Source organism: Lycorma delicatula, chromosome 7 (assembly GCF_047948215.1).
Source record: "Lycorma delicatula isolate Av1 chromosome 7, ASM4794821v1, whole genome shotgun sequence".
Taxonomy (NCBI): Eukaryota; Metazoa; Arthropoda; class Insecta; order Hemiptera; family Fulgoridae; genus Lycorma; species Lycorma delicatula.
Window position 1 is genome coordinate 132811602 of NC_134461.1, and position 24081 is coordinate 132835682.

General features: G+C 28.8%; 1 protein-coding gene across 2 annotated transcripts in view; it reads left to right on the plus strand.

Annotated features, from left to right (window-relative positions):
- klar (klarsicht) overlaps positions 1–24081 on the plus strand; it is a 1056371-nt gene that overhangs the window by 378138 nt on the left and 654152 nt on the right. For both annotated transcript variants that reach the window (XM_075370262.1, XM_075370261.1), the window contains exons 6-9: positions 2562–2691; positions 11275–11439; positions 16703–16904; positions 20064–20188. In XM_075370262.1, the coding sequence (XP_075226377.1) occupies positions 2562–2691; positions 11275–11439; positions 16703–16904; positions 20064–20188 (622 nt within the window). The remainder of the gene's footprint in view (positions 1–2561; positions 2692–11274; positions 11440–16702; positions 16905–20063; positions 20189–24081) is intronic.

The window sequence follows — 24081 nt, forward strand, 5'->3', positions numbered from 1 at the left end:
AGAAGTGTATTCAGTTAAGATGTCAAGTTGAAATTGTATTACCATGGTATGATTTTGTTCATTTATAGATGAAATCTGCTAATTTAACTAAATTGTTAATTAAAAAAAACCTGTAGTTATTCATCATAATTACGTGAGTTCTGTGTATTAGTACGAGTATTTTATATTGATGGAGATGATAAGAATGTTTTAGAGAAATATTTGCTGAATATTTGAATTTTATTATGTAATGCATGACATATTTTATTCTGATGTGAGATACTGCTTGACGCTTAGATCATAGACACACAGCTGTTGTGACCAAAGTGTTTATAGAGTTAATTATTCTTTAATAGCAGTGATATATTTATTGTTTATAATTGCATTTAACACATCAAATTACAATATCAGTCTGATCATGGAAGAATAGAAGTTATGTTGAAATAATGGAAAAATAAAAAAGTGTGTTGGAATTCAGGAATAAACTTGTTATCTTAATGATAAATTTTTTCTGTTCTTCCACTGATTTTGATTACTAATTCAATTAAAATAAAAAATACATTCGAATTTAGTTAAAAAATGTAAAAAGAAATAATGCAAATGGTCTAAAAAACCGCTGTTTCTGACATGACAAATTTACAATAATGCAATCACTAAATGCTTGAAGTTGTGGCAACCAACTTGTATAGTCATCTTCTTCTCAACTTACCAAGTGGGTGGAGAAGAAGATGACATATACATTGTGCATCACTGTATATATCATTCATTTCACTCTATTGCAAAACAACTAAATAATGTATCTATTATTTTAATAGAGGTCTTTATCAAAATTATGATTCATTTAGCTTTAGTCAAAACAGACACCTCTCTCTCTCTCTCTCTCTCTCTCTCTCTCTCTCTCTCACTCTCTCTCTCTCTCTCTCTCTCTCTCTCTCTCACACTCTCTCTCTCTCTCACTCTCACTCTCTCTCTCTCTCTCTCTCTCTCTCTCTCTCTCTCTCTCTCACTCTCTCTCTCTCTCACTCTCACTCTCTCACTCTCACTCTCACTCTCTCTCTCTCTCTCTCTCTCTCTTTCAGTGCATGCGCACACCCACCAGTATCAATAACAATGGGCTTAGGCTACTGAGAAATGGCAAGTATTTCAGATAATAATGGAGTCATATTTTGAATAAAAATAAAAATTCAGTGTGATGCTTAATTTGTGGATGTAAATGTAATATTCTGTTTTGTTCTATTAATGATTTAATAGCATTGGCAAGTAGTGGAAGTACTAAATTCTATTAAAAATTTTATCTTAATTGAATTATAGAGAATGTCAATTGGCTGTTGTGAACTTTTTTTTAGATCAATTTATTCATTTTTTCTCCCACTGAAAAGAGCTCTGAAGATTAAGAAAGCTAATTAAAATTTATTTTGTTAATTAATTATGAGTTGCTTATTATTTAATTATTCTTCATATCACTTCTTTCCGTAGTTACTTTTACTTTATAAATTTTTATTAATCTTGTTAATTTTTTTGTATTTAAAATTAATAACTATTTTATACATTATGAAAATTGTCTTAATTGTTTTGTAATATAGTTGATAGTACTTCTGTTTAATAGACTTGATACAGTTTTAATTTTATAAGTTTCGTTTTTCTAAAGCTTCATTTATTCATATTTTTTCAAGTAACTTGTGTGTATATAGTTTTGATATATAATATTAACTTTGTGGTTAATCAGTATTAAAAAAAAAAAAAATTGAATGTAATAAATTATATTAGAGTAGAATATGATACAATAATTGCCTAAATATATTATTTTAGTCAGTAATTTCACAAGTTGACCTTAATGGATTCTTGAATAATTATTTCCGTAATATATGTTAACTTCTGCAGAACAGTATTAAGTTAATAAAATACAAATTAGGATTTGTAAAACATTGAAGTATGACATTGATAACATATAATTGCTATTTATTGATTATAGAAATTATCTTAATGAACATTTTTAAGCTGTGTGGTTGATAAAGTTGAAATGCTATTGTCTCATGTCATGATGAATAATGAATTTTCCTTAAAGAACAGCACAACGGAATGCAAGAATGGCGGGAGTTCAATAATTCTCCCTACAGATCGCAGAGCCTGGACAATGTCCCTTGCTGCCCAACCTTTTTATTATTGGGCGGTTTTAATCGGTTATTTAGTGGTGGTTATAGATTTTAAGTTTTATTTATGGATGGATTTGGTAATTTGCGTTCCTACCTGTGTGGACCAGCGTAAAATTTATTTACTGGGTCTGACCGTGGGAAACTAAGCTTTTGAGCCTACTACTCGTGGTGTGATTCCCCTTCATACCATCCGCTGAAGTCCTTTCGTTACCAGCACCTTCTGCGCTAGCAGGAATACCTTAAAGAATCTGAAGAGAAGTTTAGTTGCAATGAAATTTTATTTTTCATATAATTTTCTTTTATTTCAATGAATTATAGATGCACATTTCTTTCTTGTTAACAGAAAGTATTCAGAAGTAGAGATGTGAATTTTTTCATACAATTTTTTTTATTAGAGTGAATTAAAAATTAATATTTCTTCTGTTACAGAAAAGATTCAGAAGTAGATATGTGGCGAAGGTCGTGGGGTAGCCATGAAGAAAACAAAGATGAATTTTGGGCTGCTTTGAAGAACAACTATCAGTACCTAATGGATAACAATCTGATAGAGAGTTGCAGGGTTAGTATGAAGATATTATTATGATCAATAATAATATAATAATATGAAAAAAAGAAGAAAAGAGTTTACTAACATTCCGATAGAGAGATAACTTCTACAGTAAGTTTCGGTTTGCAGATATTGTTCATCGGACATCGTAAGTTCGTACTTCTCTACATTCTAGGAATTTTAAGAAATAATATGGTCAGTCTATTTTAAGTGATCCAAGGGTGGTTGCTTGACCAATTCAAACAAAATTGAAACTTACCCTCTTGTTTCCTACATATCTCAGGACCTTAAAACTATTTTTTTTTTTTTTTTTTTTTTAAGTATAACTGTAGTGGGTATTTTTGTTACAGTGTGCACACCTATTTTAGTGATTTTAAGGGTTTACAGAAAAAAATCATAACTAAAAAACCATTGGTCCTGGAAGGATGAAGTAAAAAGCAATATATTCATATTTTTTCAAGGTATAAAATATGTCCAGTAGTTTATTTACCTATCTCTTGTTTCTATGAGAAAATAACCAATAAATTTGAGCCTGAAAAATAGTGAAATTTCACTTATGGAGTAAATTTTTCACGAGGAAGGGATGGCATACAAAATTTGAATTATTTTTTTTATATGTAGGTATATGTTAGTAGTTTTACCATAAATAGTATTAATGATGATATATACTTAACCGTAAAGTTTTATGAACGTTTGAAAAATTATTTTTTTTTTTAATTCAAATTTTGGTTTCAAATAACTCTGATTGAGCTTTTGATAAAAATTTCAAATTTGCACAACTTAGTGTTTTTTTGTAGATGTTTATGGAAAATAAAAAAGTTTCTTGTGTATTCTACTAATAAAAAAGTTATAACCTCTCAAAAATCATGAAAAACCTGTTAAAAGTGATACCATTTGATTCACTAAAAAAGTGTTCCAATGGGGTTTCTTGTCTTCTTTGCACTTTAATATTTTTATACTTATTACTATAGTTGAACCATTCAACTCCCGTGTTCATGTTATAACAGTTGCTTGAAGTCATTTCCAGTAGACAGGAAAATTCATGTTGCAACAAGCTCATTTATGCTTGTTGCATCAGTAGCTTTGTAGTTACAGACTGGTCAGTCTGACATTAGTCAGTCACCTGTTCACATCTTTACAGAGTGTCTCAAATTTCATCCTGAGTTTGGAAGGGTTTATTAAATAAGTTTTACTTAATAATATTATATTTACAAATTTGAAAATCAATTAAATTTTTATATTATTTTCAAGTAATTTTACATAAAACAGTGGAAGAATAATGTTCCACAGGAATTTATGTGAATGAAGAGTCATAAAACAGTGTAGGTACAGTGCCAAAAGAGCTCATTAAATCTGTGAATTTAGAGATGAAAACCAACAACTTACTTTTTTACATGTTAATTCAGATGTCACTATTAAGACATATATATGCCACTTTCTTTTATGACTAGTGTTTGTAAATATCATGAAAAAAGGTTTTGTCAAAATTCAGTCATCTGTGTGGATAGTTCTGTTGTCACTCTTTGAGAACTCATAAACAACAGTTAAAAAAGCTTAAGACAAATAAAATTAGAGACAAATAACACATTTTTCCAAATTTAAATTTAGTTCCTGGAAAGTCTCTGTGTTAGTTATTTCAAAAGTATTTTTTTTTTGGCAGAACAAAGAACTAGACCAAGAGCAATACATTGCCCCACATCACAATATTTAATAATTGGATGCTGCTTAAATTATGACTTATCATTAGTAATTTAAAAAAATATATTAAAAATATTGAAAATGTCAAGTTCAACAAAGGGGCTAAATATAAAAAATGTAAAGTGCAAAGAAGACAAGAAACCTCCTTGGAGTACTTGTTTTATCACTTTTATCAGGTTTTTCATAATTTTTGAGAGGTTATAACTTTTTTATTAGTACAATACACAAGACACTTTTTTATTTTCCATAAACATTCACAAAAACGCTGTAAGTTGTGCAAATTTGAAATTTTTATCGCCAACCCATCACAGTTATTTGAAGCAAAAATTTGAATTATTAAAAAAATAGTTTTCAAAATTCACAAAAGTTTAGGGGTAAGTATATTACCATTAATACTATTTAGGCTAAAACTACTAACGTATAAAAAAACGCATAAAAAAATTATTTAAACTGTATCCCTGCCTCTTGAAAAAAATTACCATTAGTGAAATTTCACCGTTTATTATGTTCAGCTTTATTGGTAATTTTTTCATAGAAAGAAGAAACCCTTAAAATCACAAAAATAGGTGTGCACACCATAACAAAAATGGCCACCACAGGTAAACTGCTAAATAAAAAATTAAAAAAAAAATTGTTTTTAGGTACATACATGTAAGAAACAAGAGGGTAAGTTTCAATTTTTTTGAGTTGGTCAAGCAACCAGCTTATGTTTGTTTGGGACACTTCAAATGGATTGATCCAATAAATGATTTATATTGGAGTATAAACCGGGACTATGGTATATTTTGACATCATATACTCCGAACATATAGAAGGTTATAGATACAGGAACCTGATTCTAGACAGCTGGACAAGCATTTAATGCCAGGTAGAATACAAAAAAGATGCTTGTATATCGTCTTTATCCTCCATTTATCTATTTTAACCATAGTTATTTTTGAATAGAGTATAAAACTGCTTAACCATACTTTCCATTTCATCTGTCAGTAAGGTTTTACATGAAAATGTATCGCAGAATCTTATAAACCATTGAACTTTTGTTAAGTACTTTTTCACAGTATAACATTTTCTAGTAAGAGCTGTCAGATATTATTAGATTGCCCTTCGGCTGGCAGCACTATTATGTGAAACACAATCAAACCTAGGGTAAGGGAACTTTATATCTAAAAGATGTTCAGATGGTATAGTGCATTGATTCATCTTGTTCAGCTGAAAATTAGCAAGCAAAATTCTTGCACATTGACATATGAATCGATGAAAAATCCTTGAACAGGCCATTCATTTGCAGTGTATCACTGTTTAGAGCGATTTTTGAGCTGAAGGTGTTATCGCTTCCTATTTGAAAATTATAATACCAAAGTAGTTAAGGAATGCCAAATGCTATACTGCATGTTGATAACTGACTTATGGCCAGAATTAATTCGGTATGTATTTAAACGTCATGCGTTTCTAATATGATGGTATTACATGCCACCATATAACTGATGAAAAATGAAGCTATCTTGAAAATACTTCAGTCATCATTCTTCAGCGTCAGAGTTCTTTCTTAAAACAGCTTTATCAACTAGCCACCAGAATTATCCAGTTTCGCAGCATTGGATTATTTTCTTAAGGGTCGTGTAAGAAATAAATACACAACCACAATTCACAATCTATCATGATCTCAAAGATGAGAACAGATGATACCTAATTTATGAGAGTGAACCACAATTTTGCTCAGATGATAATTTTAGAACTCAGAAGCATGTAAAAATCACTTTAATGCCTACTGGCCTGATAATTTATTTTATATGCAGTACTATACTGTACTAGTATACTTTTATTGCTTATAATATTAGATGAATAAAAATAAAGGTGCTGAATTTTTATTTTCTTTCTTTTTTTTTTTTAAAAAAAACCCATCTAGTGACTGATCAGATATTCAACCTAGGCAAGGTGAATGCCTGTGTGGGAAAGAGTATAATTAAAATAAAATGTACATGGTGTCTTGAGTTTTTTAAGTATACATTTTTTAAAAAGGGTTAAATTGAAATAAATACAAATTTTTGTTACTGTTGTTAATTATGTTTTTTAAATGCACTGTCACAGTCACTCACAGCAATTTCAATAAGAGAAGTAAATTATGTTATACTAAATATATACTATAAAATTGATAAAGAAATTTATATTATACACAAAATGTAATATTTATATAATAAGCGGACTTTACTTCTTTAAAAGAGTAATTAAACGATGCAATCAATTGAATTTACTCATTATTCTTCACTAAATAAACTGGAAAAAATAAACACAAACACTCACCATGAAAGTGAGAAAATTGGTGAAAATATTATCTAAAAAGTATTGCAAAATCTATAATTGTTTACATAAAGTTAATGTAACCGTATCTCTATGAATGGTAAATTATCTTATTGGAAATAATATGCTCTACTCAGAATTAATAGCAAATACTTATAAGCTAGAAGGATGATATTGACTAATGCCTCTCATTGAAGTAACAATTACAGTTAATCTTTTATATGGATAAGTCCAGTGTGAAATTGACAAGGAATTATGATTAAAAAAAAATTTAATGTTTGAATTAACCAATAAATTGAAACAAACTAAAATCTGGAGATTGCTGTAATATGATATGATAATTATAATTAATATGATTGATATAATTATGTATTATATAATTATATAAGTTGAAAACTTTGAAAGAAATTTATTGATTTTTAAAAAATCAGTTAGTAGTCTAGCATAAAAGGCAAATCAGGAATCTATTACCAGGTAATAAAAATTATTTTGTTAGTAAATATTTCATTATGTATGCCTTCAGCTTTGAAATATGTCATTAAAAGTAATAAATCACAATCTGCTACAGATTATTACTTATAGCACACATTTGACTGTATTATGAAATGTAAACATGTAACTAGTTAATGATTTGTGATTTCATCAGTGTATATGTTGCTATTAATTGATTTTGATCAGTTTTATTTATCAAGTAAATTCATATCTGAATTACTGAGTGATACTACTAGAGATTGGTTTCAGTGTTGGGACATAAATCTACACAATTATGCTGATAATTTTATTAATTTATTCATTTTCAAAACAACAACAGGCTTATGTCTAATTAAAGTTAATTTATGATAAATGAATATTTAGCACATAAAATGTTCTAAAAACATGACCAGGATTCAAATGCAGGAGCTGGATGAAAGGCAAAATTGTTATCACTCACTCTGTCATGCATGTTGATGTTTTTGAAGATTTTACACATTTTTTGTACCAAAATAACCTTCATTTTCTTTTAATTTCTTGTATGTTTCTCTAATTAAGCTTTTAAGGAGAGATAATGAATTTCTGTAATCCTAAGAAACTACTTAAAGTGAAATATTTATTTTATTTATCAGCCAATTAATTTGGTGTTTTTTACATTTGTAGAATAAAATCCAAGGTTTATATGAACCATTTTTGTTGTTAAATTCTTTTCTATTTAGATAATATAAAAATTGTTCATTTTTATTAATTTATTTATTTTATAAGATTTCCAGGATTGAGGTTATTGTGCAATGTTATTTTATGAACGGAGATTTAAAAATAAGATTTAATTAAAACCATTTTATTTAAAATTGTTGAATCATATGAATAAATGACTACCTGTATTTGATTTTGTTGTATTGATTTGTTATTCAATCAATTATTTTTAGTAAAATTATTTATAAGTAAAGATTTTACTCGCCAAATAATGCTTTTAATTTTTGTAGATAGTACTATTACAGTACTACCTTGCTGATTCTTTACATTATTACATACATAAAATATTATACAAGGACTATTTTTAAGTAAGGTCCGATTGGCTGTAGCTATGTAAATTTTATGCGGCTGTCGAAACACACATGTGCCCTGGCTCTCAGCACGCCTTGCACAAATTCAGATGCCATTTGCAGTCATAGCATCATTGTGTTCAGTTTATATTGTGAAGTTGAAATGTTTCAAATAATTGAGCGGCTCAGCGATTGTGAAATATGATCTATGATCGATTTTTGACACCAAGGAACGTGTCAGCAGCAGACATTCATCGCCAGATATGTGATGTTTACTGGCTTAATTCAGTGAGTGACAGCAAAGTGTTAAATAAGTAAGACTCTTCAAGGATGGGCGGAATAATGTCCGTGATGAACTGTGAACGGGCCAACCTTCTGTAATCGCAGATGATTTGGTGTACAAAGTTGACACAAAAATTCGTGAAGACAAGCAATTCATGATTTCCACTTTGTCACTGATATTCCTACAAGTTTCAGTGTCAGTGCTATATAAGAAAATGTTTCTGAAATCTTGTAGTTAAAAAACTGTGCTCGTGATGGGTTCCCAGGCTTCGTTTTGAAGAACACCAAAAAAGGAGAATGACTAGTGCTTTAATATTTTTGATCCGATACATTGAGGAAGGAGATGAACTTTTAGACCGCATTGTCACAGGGAACGAGACATGGGTTCCTCACATCACTCCAGCTTCAAAGCGGCAGTCAGTGGAATGATGACACACAACATCTCTAGTCAAAGTAAAAGCCAGACAGACAATGTCAACAAGCAAGATTATGGGAACTGTGTTTTTGGATAGGCATGGTGTCCTGTTAGTCTATTTTATGCTCAGACGGACAATAATAAACTCAGCTGTGTACTACGAGATCTCTACGAAGCTTTGGCATGTCATACAGAATAAGCAACATGACCTACTGTCATCTAGAGTTTGTTGTTGCATGATAATCTACGACCTCATTCTGCTGCTCAAACTAGAGTTAATCAGATCTTTTGGATGGGAGCAAATGGACCACCCATCGTACAGCATGGACCTTGTGCTGACCGATTACCCCCATCTATTCCACTACCTGAAGGAGTTTCTCAGCAGTTTGACTGACGAAGAAGTGAAAACAATGGTTAAAGACTGGTTGTCTTCACAGGTGGCTGATATCTATGATGTGGGCGTAAACAATTTAGTGAAATGCTATGCTAAATCTTCAAACAAACAAGATAACTTATGTAGAAAAGTAGCATAAAATGTAAAAAGTGAAATAAAAAAAACATTTTTGACTATATCTTTACTAGTTTTGTTAGTTTTAAAAAATGGACCTTACTTAAAAAATAGCCCTTGTTTATTTTCTCATCGTGAATATGCATATACTATTATAAAGAAATGTTGACCAGAAACAAGTAATTTATATTTTTCAGTTGTTAATTAGCTTTACAAAAGTATCTACAACTTTGAGAACGAACATACAGTATTTAGCTCTGTACTCAAAACAATATCTTACAAGAGATACAGCTTAATTGCTTTTAAATTAATAATAGCCAATCATAGTGGTAGCATCTTGACCTTTCATCAGAAGGTCCTGATTTGAATCCTACACAGGCATGACATTTTTTGTTTGCTACAGAATTCCTTTTCCATATCCACACACAAGCTTCAACCTTGCATGGCAAAATAATCAAGCAGAAAGAAAAAGTAATTAAATTTTGTTTTTAACGTGCTTTTGAAATTAAATAATACCAGACTATAAATTGACTGAGAATAGTAGCTGATATTTTACTCTTTTTAACGTATATCAAGTAATCGTAAACTATAATCAAACTAAAAAAAAATTCCTATAATCAAATATAAAAAATGTTAATTCGTTAAGTCTGTGTTTAACTGTGGCACTCAAAAGTTTACATTTGTAAAATAGTTTTCCCTGTATTACATTTCTTCATTTGATGTATCTTTTTTTTTTTAAATTGGTTTCTGCAAAGGTAATGGCTTTTTAGTAGAAATTTTCTTGCATACCTTGCTCTCAAAAAACCATACTATCTGTATTAGATTCTGCCATTTTATACTTTGGACTGATGTTCTTCTACTTCAAAAGCTTTAGTTGCCAGTTTTTATTCTTGAGAGAGAAATTTTAGATGATTTCATCAAGTTATCAGCCAGATTTTTGGAAATGTTTATAGACTAGTTATAACTTATTCAGTGTGCTTTTTGTGGTCTTCTTTTAATATTGATTGCCTTTAAGTAGAATTGAAGTTCACAGCTAATCATCAAAATTATCGCAGTTGCTCCATCTTGTTTAGTCTAAAATCTACAACCAAAATCCAAACAAAAACTATGATTTAAGTAAGATGCTCTGCTTCCAAATAAGGTATCTCTTGATAGGTGTCTGAAAACTGTTATTATTTAATGTGCTAGTGATCTAGCAATGTTGATAAACATTTCTAGATCATTGCTAGGATTGAGTGGTGATAATATAACTTCTAACATTATTGAAACTTGTTTTTCTTCTTGCTTTCTAGTGTAACTTTATGAAATATGTAAATTTTAAATGCTTTAGTTTTTTTGTTTGCTTTTTAACTATGGCTGTTTCTCTCTGTGACAAATAAATTAGATAATATAAAACATCAATCTGGCTAAACAATTATATTTTACATCATTGGGTTGTGAACCGTGACTGATTATTCTCATTTTCAATTGGATACCGGTGAAAAATGTTTAGCTTTATTGTTAAAGCAGACAAAAACCTATGCAGAACAGTTGAAAGACTTAAAATTTGTATTTACTAATAATTGGCATGGTTAATTTTAAGTAATAAAAGTATTAAAAAAACTATTACAATCAATTATATATTTGTTGTGGCAACTAAATAAATTGTAAAAAAATTACTTAGATAAGCAGATTTACAAATTTAAAAAAATAAAAATTTTTTTTTAGAAGTTTAACGCTTTGTAGTCAGTAGTACTGACTACAAAGACAATAAGTTAAACGTTAAATAATAAATAGATTAAAATTGATGCAGAGACTAATGAAAAATAAGATTGTTAGAAATGTTTTGAATTAATTCCTTAAACATATCTTTAAAGTTAATCTTAATCTTTGTATAGGAAGCTGGTAATGACTTGCAGGGTGTCAGTGGAGCCTCTCCAACTCACGAATGGAGTTTTGAGCAGTTCAAACATCAGTTTGTTGAACTTGATGCATGGCTAACCTCTATCCACGATGCTTTCTACAAAAATGAGGATAACCTTATAGACCGTAACTTAAGACTGGTGGGTAGTTTTTTTTTTTTTAAATTCTCTTTAATTCCATTTTTAATGTGTTTTTTGTTCAGTGTTTAATTATTATTTTTTAATTTCACATTTTAAATAGATTCTTTATTCCTATTCTATCTTGCCCATGTTGAATTATTATTTTCAAAATTAAGATTTCCTTTAAAAGAAAAATGATTTGAGGAAATAGAGTCCAGAAATAAAATTCTAAAAGTGCATTTCAGAGTGTTTCTCAGTGCTAAGAAAAGTGTACAACAGAAAGGAAATTATTTTGACAGAGTTTAATTACACAGTGCCGTAAATATTCAGTGAAATATATTTTTTTATTAAGAATAAATTCAGTTTCGTTTTTTAACAGTTCTCATATATTGAAACAAAGTGATAAGAAAGTTATTGAAAATATTTTAATTAGAAATTTTTCTATAAAAGCTTTTTATGAGTTCATAAAAATCTTATGTCTGCAGAGAGTGTATGTGTCTATATTTATTTGTTATCTTAGTTTGCTAATGTAATTGTCATTTATAAAATAGTTCATGTACTGATAATTATTATATGTAATATATATTAATCGTTAAACCATTATTGATCATATGGTGTTCAAAGTGGTGTTAGAAGTGCTCAAATTTCCTTATGTTCAATATTTATCTTTTTTTTTTTATTTCTGATAGCTATAAATGATGGATACATTTTAAATCAAGTATTTCATGTGCTTAATTAAAAGGATTATTTATCTTTTATGTTATTATTTTTCAATGTAAGGCAGAAAACTGAATTACTAATTAATAAATTTTAACTACCACTTTACGTAGACTGAACTGTTAACATAATGTCTATCTTAGTTTGCAAATGTTATGCATTCATTTTGTAGAAATATGTTTTCTAATTTATTAATTATTGTCTAGTGTTAAAATACTTCGTAAATAGTGTGATTTTCCAAAATATTGATTATTATTGAAGATTTAGTTTACTTACATTTTCATGCTTTGTCTTCACAAAAATCGCCTCTAATTTTAAATATACATATATTTTTTTAAACAAATTTTGAATAAAATTAAACGTAAGTAATCTCTGTAACTCTAATAAGGAACCGTTTGTAGTAAATTGAATTGTATCTGCACACCAGGTTTACTTATTTTCACTAATAGAATAACTGAATAAAAGTTATCTTAAATTAAATTACTAAAAGTAAGTTAACTAAGTAAGGTTAATGGAGCACATTTAACTGCAAAATTTCCTGTCACAGCAATCTGGTTCACTTCAAGTAGATTTCAGTATTACTGCATACATATCTGTTGGTTTGCTTGACATTTCTCCCGCCACCACCCCATTCGGGTGCCCTAAAGCATAAGACCAAATGTCTGTGCCACAAACAGCTACTGAGCCACGAAACAGTTTAGCGACCAAAATTCAAAACCTACACATCAGCCAGTAACTGAGTTTTGGCTTATAATGGATTAGTTTATTGCAATTATTTGAAAGAATAATGTACACAGTATGTCTGAAAAGTTCCCAAACTAAATTTCTCTAGTCGATTCAAATAGCGCTATCTGTTGGACAACCAAGGAACTATGTAGTATGATGTCTTATGAGTGTTTATACAAAATTTCATCACACTTCGTCACTCCAAACTCGAGATATATTCAGCCATGTACGTTTTGTTCATGTGGCCTTGTGTGATCTTGCGATGTGGAACAGAGAAGTGCAATAAAATTTTGTGTTCGATTTCAAAAATCTTTCATTGAAACTTATTCTATGATATAGCAAGCATTCAGTGTTGGAGTCGCATCTTATACTACAATGTACATGTGGTGGAAGCGGTTTAAAGAGGTAGAGAGTCATTGGATGATGACGGACGAAGCGAGAGACCGTCAACAGCTTTTCGCAACGAAAATGTTGTTAAAGTGCACGCGCAACTGGTCAAACTGTGAATTCTAAATTCTATTTGGAAGTAATGAAATGCCTGATGCGACGCATTCGTCGAATCCGGCCTGAGTACTAGGATCTGGGCAGTTGGGCTCTCTTTCATGACAATGCCTCGATGCACTTGGCAATAGTTTTAACATATTATTACGCTGCAAATAAAATCACTGTCTAATCCCACCCACCCTATTCACCCAACTTGGCCCCAGTAGACTATTCTTTGACCCCGAAACTCAAGTTGAAGATGAAAGACTGCTTTTTTGATGACATTCCGGCCATCCAAAGGGGTTGCAACGAGCAGTTGAAGTGATCCCATAAAGTGATTTTTGCAGAACATTTGAGGGGATCTACCATCACTGCAATCAGTGTATAACTAGAGAAGGGTTCTGTGTAGAGGGCTGATGTGAATAAATTCGTTTATCTTTAGTTTGGGAACTTTTCAGACATAGTGTTATAATCAACGAATACTATTGTGACATCCTAGAAAATGAAGCACAATAAGGAGGAAAAGTCCTGATTATCTCTCAAAAGGCATAATAATTTGCATAATAACACCCACTGGAAGTTGTTTAAAAGTTGGGTCACGAGTGCTGCCACATCCATTTTACAGTCCTGATCTTGTATCATCATATTTTTTTATTTGGATATGTCGGAGAGTTTTTTTGTGGGATAAGTTGACCAGCTCAGATACTGAGGTGAAAAATTCCTTACTACTGGAATAATAAAGCTCGCAAAAAGATGGGACATATCCCTAAATGTTTACTGGGATTTTTTTGAAAAGTATTGTTTGATTCATTTTCATTGAATAAATAGAAATTTTACTATTTTAATTATAAATAAACCTTGTGCTTTAGATATTTCACTAATCTTTTTGCTTCAATTGCTTCCTGTTGTTGAAAAAAATAGGTTTTTGTATTTTTTATTTGTTTAATTACTGATAATTATATCCTGCTATTTTCAGGTAGAGTAATCCTCTTGTATTAGAGAAGTGCAGAATTAATTCACAAGAAATATTTCATTTGTAGCCAATATTTCTTACTTTTATTTTTATATTGTTTTAATAAATTTTTTTTTTTTTCAATTTTTATAAAAATACATACATATATTTTCAAATAATTGTCATTATTTATCACATATATTCAGTAGAAATTCATACAATTACCACTTTATATATTTTATTGTTATATTACATTTAATATTATTGTTTTGTTGGTTAAGTTTGTTTGATGAAATAAAGATTATCCCGAAAAAATTATTTCATTATATGCAAAAAAATTTATATAAATTACTTGACTACTCCAAATAGATTGTTTTTCAGTCGGATTTGTTATGTGGTACATACTGTACTGCATGTTCAGAATCAAACAAAGGTTACCTTTGAAATCAATTTATTTTTATTATATGTGTTTTTTATATTTTTTTACATTTTAATTTGAAATTAATAATATTAAAATGTTAATCTATAACCTCTTTAATTTCTTTTGATATTAAAATGTACATATTTTTTACATTTTTTCAATTTATCTATTTAGAAATTCTGCAATTCCACTTTTTATTCCTGTTTTTAGGTGTTTTAAGTAATGTTTTTATTTTTTATAGTCACAAATTTTAATGGGCTACGCTGTAAATGTTCTTTTAGAATTGTTATTCGGTTCAAAAAAAAAAGATTTGCACGTATTTGATGTCAATTTAGTATAAAATTAATACATGCAGACATGGAGTGAAATGTTAATATTTTATTATTAATAAAGTATGTTTGATTGTGAATATTTACTTTTTAATTTATAATTATTTTTATCACCCATTTTTTTGTTGCATATGAGTACGTACTTTTATATTGATGCTCTCTCAAATTAATTCATATCATGTTGAGGGAAACACAAATGATGTTTAACGATACACAAGTGTTCGTGTATTACATACGGCTCTTAACAAATAATTAAGCTTTACATAGTTTGTTGTAAATGTATCCAGATGATTATTCTATTTCATTTTACTATATATTTAAAATTCTGTGTATTTACAGTAATCATTTATATGTTATTTGTAATGGAAGTTGGAACTACTTTATGACAATGGATTGTTCAGAATTTTTTTTATTTACAAAAAAAAGAAATAATGAAAAAAGAAATCGTGTATAGAATATAAATTATAAAAAAACGAAAAAAATTTAACTTTAAAAAAATCCAATCAAACAAAAACCATTATTTGTGTGATACAAGTTAATAAAATTAAAAAAAATACAATATATCCACAGTAGTTTTGTGTAAGTAAACTCTTAATTTTCATTAAACTTTTGTTGCAGTTACACGTCTATGTATGTAATTGCTTTGTAACAAAGTGTTAGTTTATCTCCCATGATTTAGGTAGTCTGCAACATGGTGTCATATTTATCCACCAACGCTTTCATTATAAAAGTTTTAATTAACGCATCTAGTAAGAATTTGGATATTAAAATACAATATTTAGAGTTTTCTTTGAGTTTTAATTTTTCATATAACTAACTGTATTTTCAAGAAGTCCAACTATACTGAATTAATAAATTACATATACAGAAATCATATACAGAAAGAAAATATTACTATATATTTTTATTTATTGTTTTTTTGTAGTATTAGTATATAGTATAACATTTTTGAAGAAAATATTATTCAAATAAAATTTACCCTTACAGTAAAACCGACTTTCACAAAATAGGCAGCCGTGTTCCCCCCGAATGTTTTCATTTTTTACCGACTTTATTACATTCTACACTTCCATTATTTATTTATCACTTTTATCTTACTTTTATTATTAAAGTTTTACATATTTTTATGTGGTTTTAAATGTTTGATGTACCTCTTCTGTGTGCGATCTCTGTAGCAGATGCCCATATCAAACCCGTGCTCTCTGTGACAAATTATTCCTATAATAATAATAATTATAAATAATTTTGTATAAGTTATACACATATAAAACTTTATTTAAATTTTTCTTTAATAAAATCAATTACTTAAATGGCAGATTTAAAAAGTATGTGTAATTCTAACAGACGAGCTGTAAATTATAAGGGAACATCTATCATAAGGTATAGATGTGTATATCGATCATTATCCTTCAGAGGTTAATAAACGTAAGCGGCAGGTGGGTGTGCGCTTATTCAAAGTAGAGGGATTTTCAAATTATTTAACTTTCATAATTAATTAAGTTAAATGCGATAATCAACTGTAAGGCAATGTTTATTCTTCATCGAAATTAGAAACTGTTTTCATGCGATGCAAAGGTAATGATGTTTGTTGTTAGCGTAAAGCGAACTTGATTTAAATAATTAATGTTAGCGTATTCTTCTTAATGTTCTTTACAGAATCACATGGAGGAAATGCTCCGTAAGTCATATAAAAGAAAAGTATTTAATAACCAAGGAGGACGTATAGTGGCACGATTCCCTGAGCTCAAAGAGGAAGTCGCTCGGCGAGTCGTTTATCTTAATATGAAATGGGAACGACTCGAACAGACTGTGACTCCACGTAAACGAATGCATTCAGATCGACTTGATGTTTGTATCGGTTAGTTTTGTGATCTTTGAATATTTATTTCTTAATTATTTTAAAGTTTTGTTTTTATATGTAGTTTAAAATAAAATGTTATATTGTTATATCCTTAATTAATCGTAAACTTATTTTTTATTTTAAACTTTACAATTAAAATCAGAATATCTATTTAATTTTATATGTTTAGTTGAATTGAATTGCTGTATTATATAATTTTATGATTAGTATGTAAGATTTTATCCTTCTTTATCTAGTAGATTACAGAGTGTATTGGTTACAGCAAAATGTCTAATAACTGATATGGAAGAAGTGTTTCATTCTAGAGTTACTATAAATATTTATTCTATAGTAAAAAGTAATATCGTTAAGTATGATGTATTGATAGTTACTTACTCCCTACCTAAAAGTAACCCTCTGATTTCCATTGATCGCTCTTAAAATTCATATTTAAAATAGAACTCTTTATAATTATGTCCTATGTTGCTAACTAAAATCTCTTTCTTCTCTTATACAATAGGCACTAGTAGACAAAGAGGTGAACTTTTATTTTTGTTGAAGAAACCAGAAGACATTAGTTCCATTAAGCATTTCATAGGTGCAGTATATTATTTTATAGTGGTCGACTAGTCCTGAGTTTTACAAACAACTTTAATAATATTTTTCCCCATTCGTCCAGTCATTAACAATTGATTTTCCAAAATGTAAATCCATTTAAAAGTACACAAAATTCATCTTTTTCAAAGTATTCTTACGGACTACAGTTTTTTCCCCTATTCTAATGACAACACTTCCTTTTTGTTGACATCAGAGCTAATTTAACATATGAACATAGTACATTGAAAGAAGTGAAAGCAGTAAATAAGTAAAACTGAAAAATAGCTTTGAGTAATCAAAACACTTCTAAATAAAATGTTTTCACCATTAAGCACTGTATATTCCATATAAAAAAGCATACGTAAGCTATAAAAGTTTCCATTTAGATTTTATATAAAAACAGTGCAACAATCGATGATAAATCGTTAGATTGATGACTAATCACATGTTTATCAAACCTACGTTACTAAGAAGTTATTTATAATTCACACAGTACAGTAATACTGTGCGTGAAATATTTAAGGAGAATTTCCCAGAAGTCATAAAATTTAAAAAAAATAGAAAATCCTACTTAATCATTGCAGAATTAAGGATGGAAATTTTTACAAGAGTAATGTGTTATACAAATTTCTATTTTTATTTGAGGCAAAAATAAAATACACAAATCAAATTATGAAAAATTTTTTCCTTTTCTTCTTCTTTGGCTTTACAATCTGTTGTGAATATCAATGTCACTTTTTCTTTTCTTATTTTTGGTAAAATGAAATTTTATATGAGTTCATAGGTTATAAGAGATTAAACCGTGACGTATTATTGCTATTGAAATGATGAAATTCAATGAAACTGGTCTGCCGTAATTTTTGATGATATATCCATCATGTTTTTAGTCTTCCCCTGCTATGAAAACCCCTATAGGGGTTTTTGAACCTGCAAAAATACCATAGGAAGACGATTCTTCTTCCATTCGTGATTCATTCTTTCCATGTGAAGTTTCCAGCTTGCATGAAAATCTTCTCATCTTTCATTAAGTAATAAATACTTAATTTATACTTAAGTCCTTTTTCTTTAAATTTAATTTATTTTTTTTTTGTTCTCAAAAAACATCGGGTTAATATTGGCTTTTGTTAGTCCCATAATTTTTTTTCATATGTATGATTAACATTAAACATGATTAAAAAAAAAAAAAAAATGTATTCATAAGTGAATATAAAAAGTTAAGACAAATTTTAACTAATTGAACTTTAGCTTTAAATGTAAAGTTGCACAAAGTGACTTTTATTCATATATGGAAGGAATCGTAGCCATTACTTAGCAAAAAGCATCAGATAAATTCACATACATTAAATTAAATGAATCAAGATAATTTAACAGAAAGCAGATTAGTAAGATAATTAAGGCCCATAGCAGATGAAGCTCAATTTTTGAGGTGTTAGTTAGTTTTTATGAATCACCAAAACATCTTACCGGATTAATGGGAATCATAACTTAACAAAAAGGTTAAATATAGCATAAGGTGATTTTTTTTTTATTGCTGCGTGAATGCTGCACAACAACATGGTAACGATTTGACATGGTGTTTCATGTTTCAAAGCCTTCATAGGTTCACTACTTCTTCAAATACACATGATATTACTGAATTTACTGTTACAGAAGAACATTCATTAATTTTATATTCCGTATTCCTTCCTAGATCCAGAGCTCTGCCATCATGAAGGTGGTGGTGAGCAGATAATGTTTGATTTTAAGGGAAATACTTTTAGGCCATATTACATACCGTGGATTTTATGTTCTCTAGTCTAACTACTTTCTCTAACTGAAGAGTAAAATTTTTATCTCTTTTTCAAACTCAATGAATTGAAGATGAGATCGTAGCTGTCGCTGCAGAAGTGAGAAAGAAATTTATGGTAAATCTTATGGTCACGGAGAATGATAGTGGAAATTTCATTATATGATTTTCTAAACTGGTCACCTAATTTGTATATGGGTTAGCATGCTGACTTCTCAACCAGTTAATATTGTGTTATTCCTGGCAAGGTTGTGCCATTTTGTCATATATCATCATATCATCCATTTCATCTTCCTCATTGTAATAGATCTTCCAAATGTCCAATAAAATGGTAATAATAACAATAAACTTTTAGATTCACATTTTGAATTAAACATTTAAATACATTCTAACAGATGAGAGTTTTTATTGCATATAAAGAATCTTAAGCATCATATTAATCTAATTTTTAATTTTATTCAAATTGATACCTTATGGTTACAGTTACTTAATAATACTGAAAAATACTGATTGTTATACAAATGCAGAATCTTCTGCATAAAAGGCATCATTATTACCGTTTTACCATAGAGGGTGGAAGAAATATCAGAAAGTTATCTATTAATTTCCTTTTAGCAACTATAGGCTAACCAAGCTAATAGCTGCTGATGTGAGAAGAATAATGAAATAATTAAACAATACGAGAAGGAATTGTTCTTTACCTCTTGGTAGATTTTCTTTTTCAGTTTTTCTGAAAATTGTTTAGTCAGTTTTATTTTTATGATATTTATTTAGTCATGCGTATTTTTTAACAGATGTAGAGCACGAACTCAGATGCTTTAGAAGATGGGTAAAGCAGACCGATAGACGTTTAGCTTCTATAGATTTTCAAACCAAGTGGACCCCTTTCTTGCTGACTGAAAAGGCTAAAGAACATGAGGTAAGTGTGATTTTATAACTAATCTTTATAAATTAATATATTGATGCATTATAATGATGCATGCTTGTATTTAATTTTATCAGTGTATTTGCTAATATAAATTTTAAATTACTCTCACTTAACTACTAACAAATTACCAATTGTTTACTACCAAACTGTTGACTAAGTTGCGGTTATAACTTATGCCAGTTTTAAGAGTAATTTGATCTTCAGTTTTAGTTAACAGTATTACATATAAGTACTATATATATGTACAAAATATCTATTTTTTTATTTAATTTATGAGGCAATTGTTGTTTCATGTAAACATAAACGATTGGTGGACAATGATGTATAATAGTAATAGTAAGGGTATTATTTTAAAAATATTTTAGATCAGATTGCTTGATGGTATTGTTCTATAAAAATAAAAATTAATGTTCCTTTTAAATTTTTTTACGAATTTATTATACAAAAATTAAATTATGTATAATAAAAAAGCTAATTTAAAAAAAATTAATTGAAACTAAATTACTTGTAAAATATTCTCTTGAAAACTATAGTAAATCTAATAAAAGAAGAAAATAACATCAAAGTATTATAATTTACTGCAGATCTCTAATCGAGATTATTACATTCACTGGCTTTTCCTGGTTTTTTTTTTTTTTTACTGATACTTCATCAATGCACCAAAAAGTATTGTTATCATAAATGTTAAATAGTGTAAGAGTAGAACTGCAAACCCTAATACACATTTCTTGTTATAAAATAATTCAGTATTACTGAAATTTTTTTTAGCTCCTCTGGAATGAACAGTATATTTCATTAACTTACAAAAAATGTTACAAATATGACAACAAAATTAGCGTTTTCCATCCATTAATTTTGAAGCATATCCGAATTAACAAACAAATGAGTATTTCATTTGTAATATTAGCTTAATATTTAAAATATAAAAAATGTTTATAGTAATGAGTACTGTCAAAATGCCTTTGTACTGATAAGTGGTGATTAATTTATAAATATTTTGCAAAATGATTAGAGTTAAATCCAATGTTTGTTGTATGTATTACCAAGAACACCAGGGCTACTGTAGATTAAATAATTCAGTTCTTTTTTTATAATCAGTTATTCATAGTAAAAATTTCCATGTTTTTTTTTTTGTTTTAATATTTCATTTTAAACTCACAAAACAATGGGCCAATCAAAATAATTCCTTTTACACTGTTTTATTAAACTTCGAAAAAATATTTAGGCGTACATTTATCTAAGTACAAAAATTATATAAATATATTATTGTAAAATATAAAATAAAATTATTAAAAATTCCCAACAGGTATAAAAATTATGTATTTTTTTCTCTTTTAATTTTTTGATCCCTACATAATACTTCAGTTAATGAGAAAGGGCAGCTTTTTACTTCTCTTGCTACTTTTAATAATTTACTTACCCATTTAAAATATCTGTTTATCAAAAATAAAATCCTTCTTTCACAGGAACTGTATTACTTTACTGATGATTTTTAAATTATATTGTTATTAAAAATTTATAATAATAACTAGCTCCCCGTTGCAGCTTTGCCCGTGCTATATCTTTCTTCCATTTCCCGTAGTGATCAATCTTTTTATTTTCTGAGTCAAGTACCCAGAGGCAGGTGCAGCTAGTCACACATACAGTAACGCTGGCAGTGGCTGTGGTGGTTGAGCCACAGCACCGTATACCTTCCCACCCCTTAAAAAAATTGGAATTAAAAAACCTGAAAATGGTTTTAAAATATTTATCTGAAGAGTATTTGCGAACTCAAATCTACTGAATATCTCGTTTACTATAGTCACGATTGGGAAAATTTACAATCATTATTCAAACATTTTTTACCTTTCTTCATCCCCTTTCAAGGTTGAATTTAAAAAATCTAGGAATTGATTTATTGAAATGAAGATTAATTACACTCACCAAAAATCATGTTGAGTTCTTCATTTATTACCAAGAAATTAAAAAAAATAACAGGGTTTCAAAAATTTCAAAACTCAATTTTAACTCTTGAAAATCAGAATGAAACTCAAAAAATCTAGAAAGGTTTTTGGATGTTCATAATCAGTCGGTTCAACCCCAGCTCACACCGTGATAGACTCTTGCAGTTCACAATTCATCAAAGTTTGTGCTTCAACAGGCAAATCTCCACTACTACAATTTATATATATATTTTAGAAATTTTTTTAGATGAAATATATCCAGAAACCTTCTCAGTTATGCCAAGAAATATGACTAAAAAAGAAAAAAATATATGCCAAGAAAAATTTAGTTGCGAAAGGTCAAGTAGTTTTTTTATTTATCAAAAATTATCAAATAAAAATTCTCTTCCTGTTTATATAGTGGTATAGATATTCAAAGTGGCGTACGAAATGATCCTTTGTTAAAAAATATTTATCTGAATCGCATTACAGAAAAGTAAAATACATGTTTACTATATACCTGGAAATTATGTTCTGCTTATCATGTCTTCAATATGACCGCCGTCATGTCTAGCAACTTCTTCATCACGAACTATTATGTTGTTAATAACTCGACAACACGTAACCTCAGTTATCTTGTTTGGTCACCTCATTGATCAGCTGTCGCAGTTCCACCACTGTATGAGGATGTTTAGGGAAAATTTTTTCCTTTAGAAATCCCCCAAAGAAAATAATCACACGGATTCAAGTAAGGACTGTCTTCCTTTGTCAGCCATCTTGGAACAATACACAAACAGGCACTTGAAAAGAGAAAAAACTAATATTCATGAACTGCTGTCACTTCTGCCAACATAAAACGCATTAATAATTATTAGCCTAAACAATTATTGCCAAAACAAATGTTGGATCATTTCATGTCCACTCTGTAGATAGATTATTTAATTTAATATAATTTTAACTCTATTATTATGTAATAATATTCATTCGATTGTTTTTAATCATTCAGTTCAAACCCTGTTAACAGTTCTTTAATTCAGTACATTAAAGTTTCTGCTTCAACTGGCAAACCTTCACTACTATTACACACACACACACACACACACACACACACACACACACGATAATCATCACCTAAAATTTTTGTCTGAAACAATTTTATAAGATAAGATATGTACATTATTTTTTCAAGATGAAATATATCTGAAAGCTTCTCAGTTAAGCCAAGAAAGATGGGTAAATATTTAGTAGTTATAGATCGGGTTTTGTTTACCCCAAACAAAACAAAACCTCTCTTCCTCTTTACGTAATTGTATAGATAAACCTCAGAATTTTATATATTCAGTTTAATATGTACTCAAATAATGTTTATTAACATTTTCTGAATTTTATTTATTTAGTACTTCATATATTTGATCTAATATTATTTCTTGTGTTTATGTTTTGAATTATATATATGGGCTTTAATCACTTCTACTTATTATTTTGTGACATTACTTTGATCAAGGGTTTACTGTGGTTTCCTTTTGATTCATCAAGTCATTGCTGCAGCAAATTTTTTTTTGTCTATGGAGGAACATACATTTCCATTCCTGATGTAGTTTAATTAATATATTATTATGTACTAATCATAATAAAATATTCATTTATTTACCTTGCAATTTATTTTATTTACCTTGCATCGTCGGGTTAACAGTAAGATTAAAACTGAGTGCACGTTATATTTTACAGAATAATTTTTCATCCTGCATTATTTTGGTTCAGTAAATTCATTTCCTGATAACGGATGAAAGCAAATCTTAAAAAGCAAATTTGATGTCCTAAATTCATCGATTCAGAATGACAATCAGTTAAGCAAACGTGCATTTCCTAAAACATCAGGTCCTAGAGGTCGACAATTTGACTTATTACTGGTTTTGCAGGGCTCATGCTAATAACATTCCAGTTTCTGGACCTCTGATACAT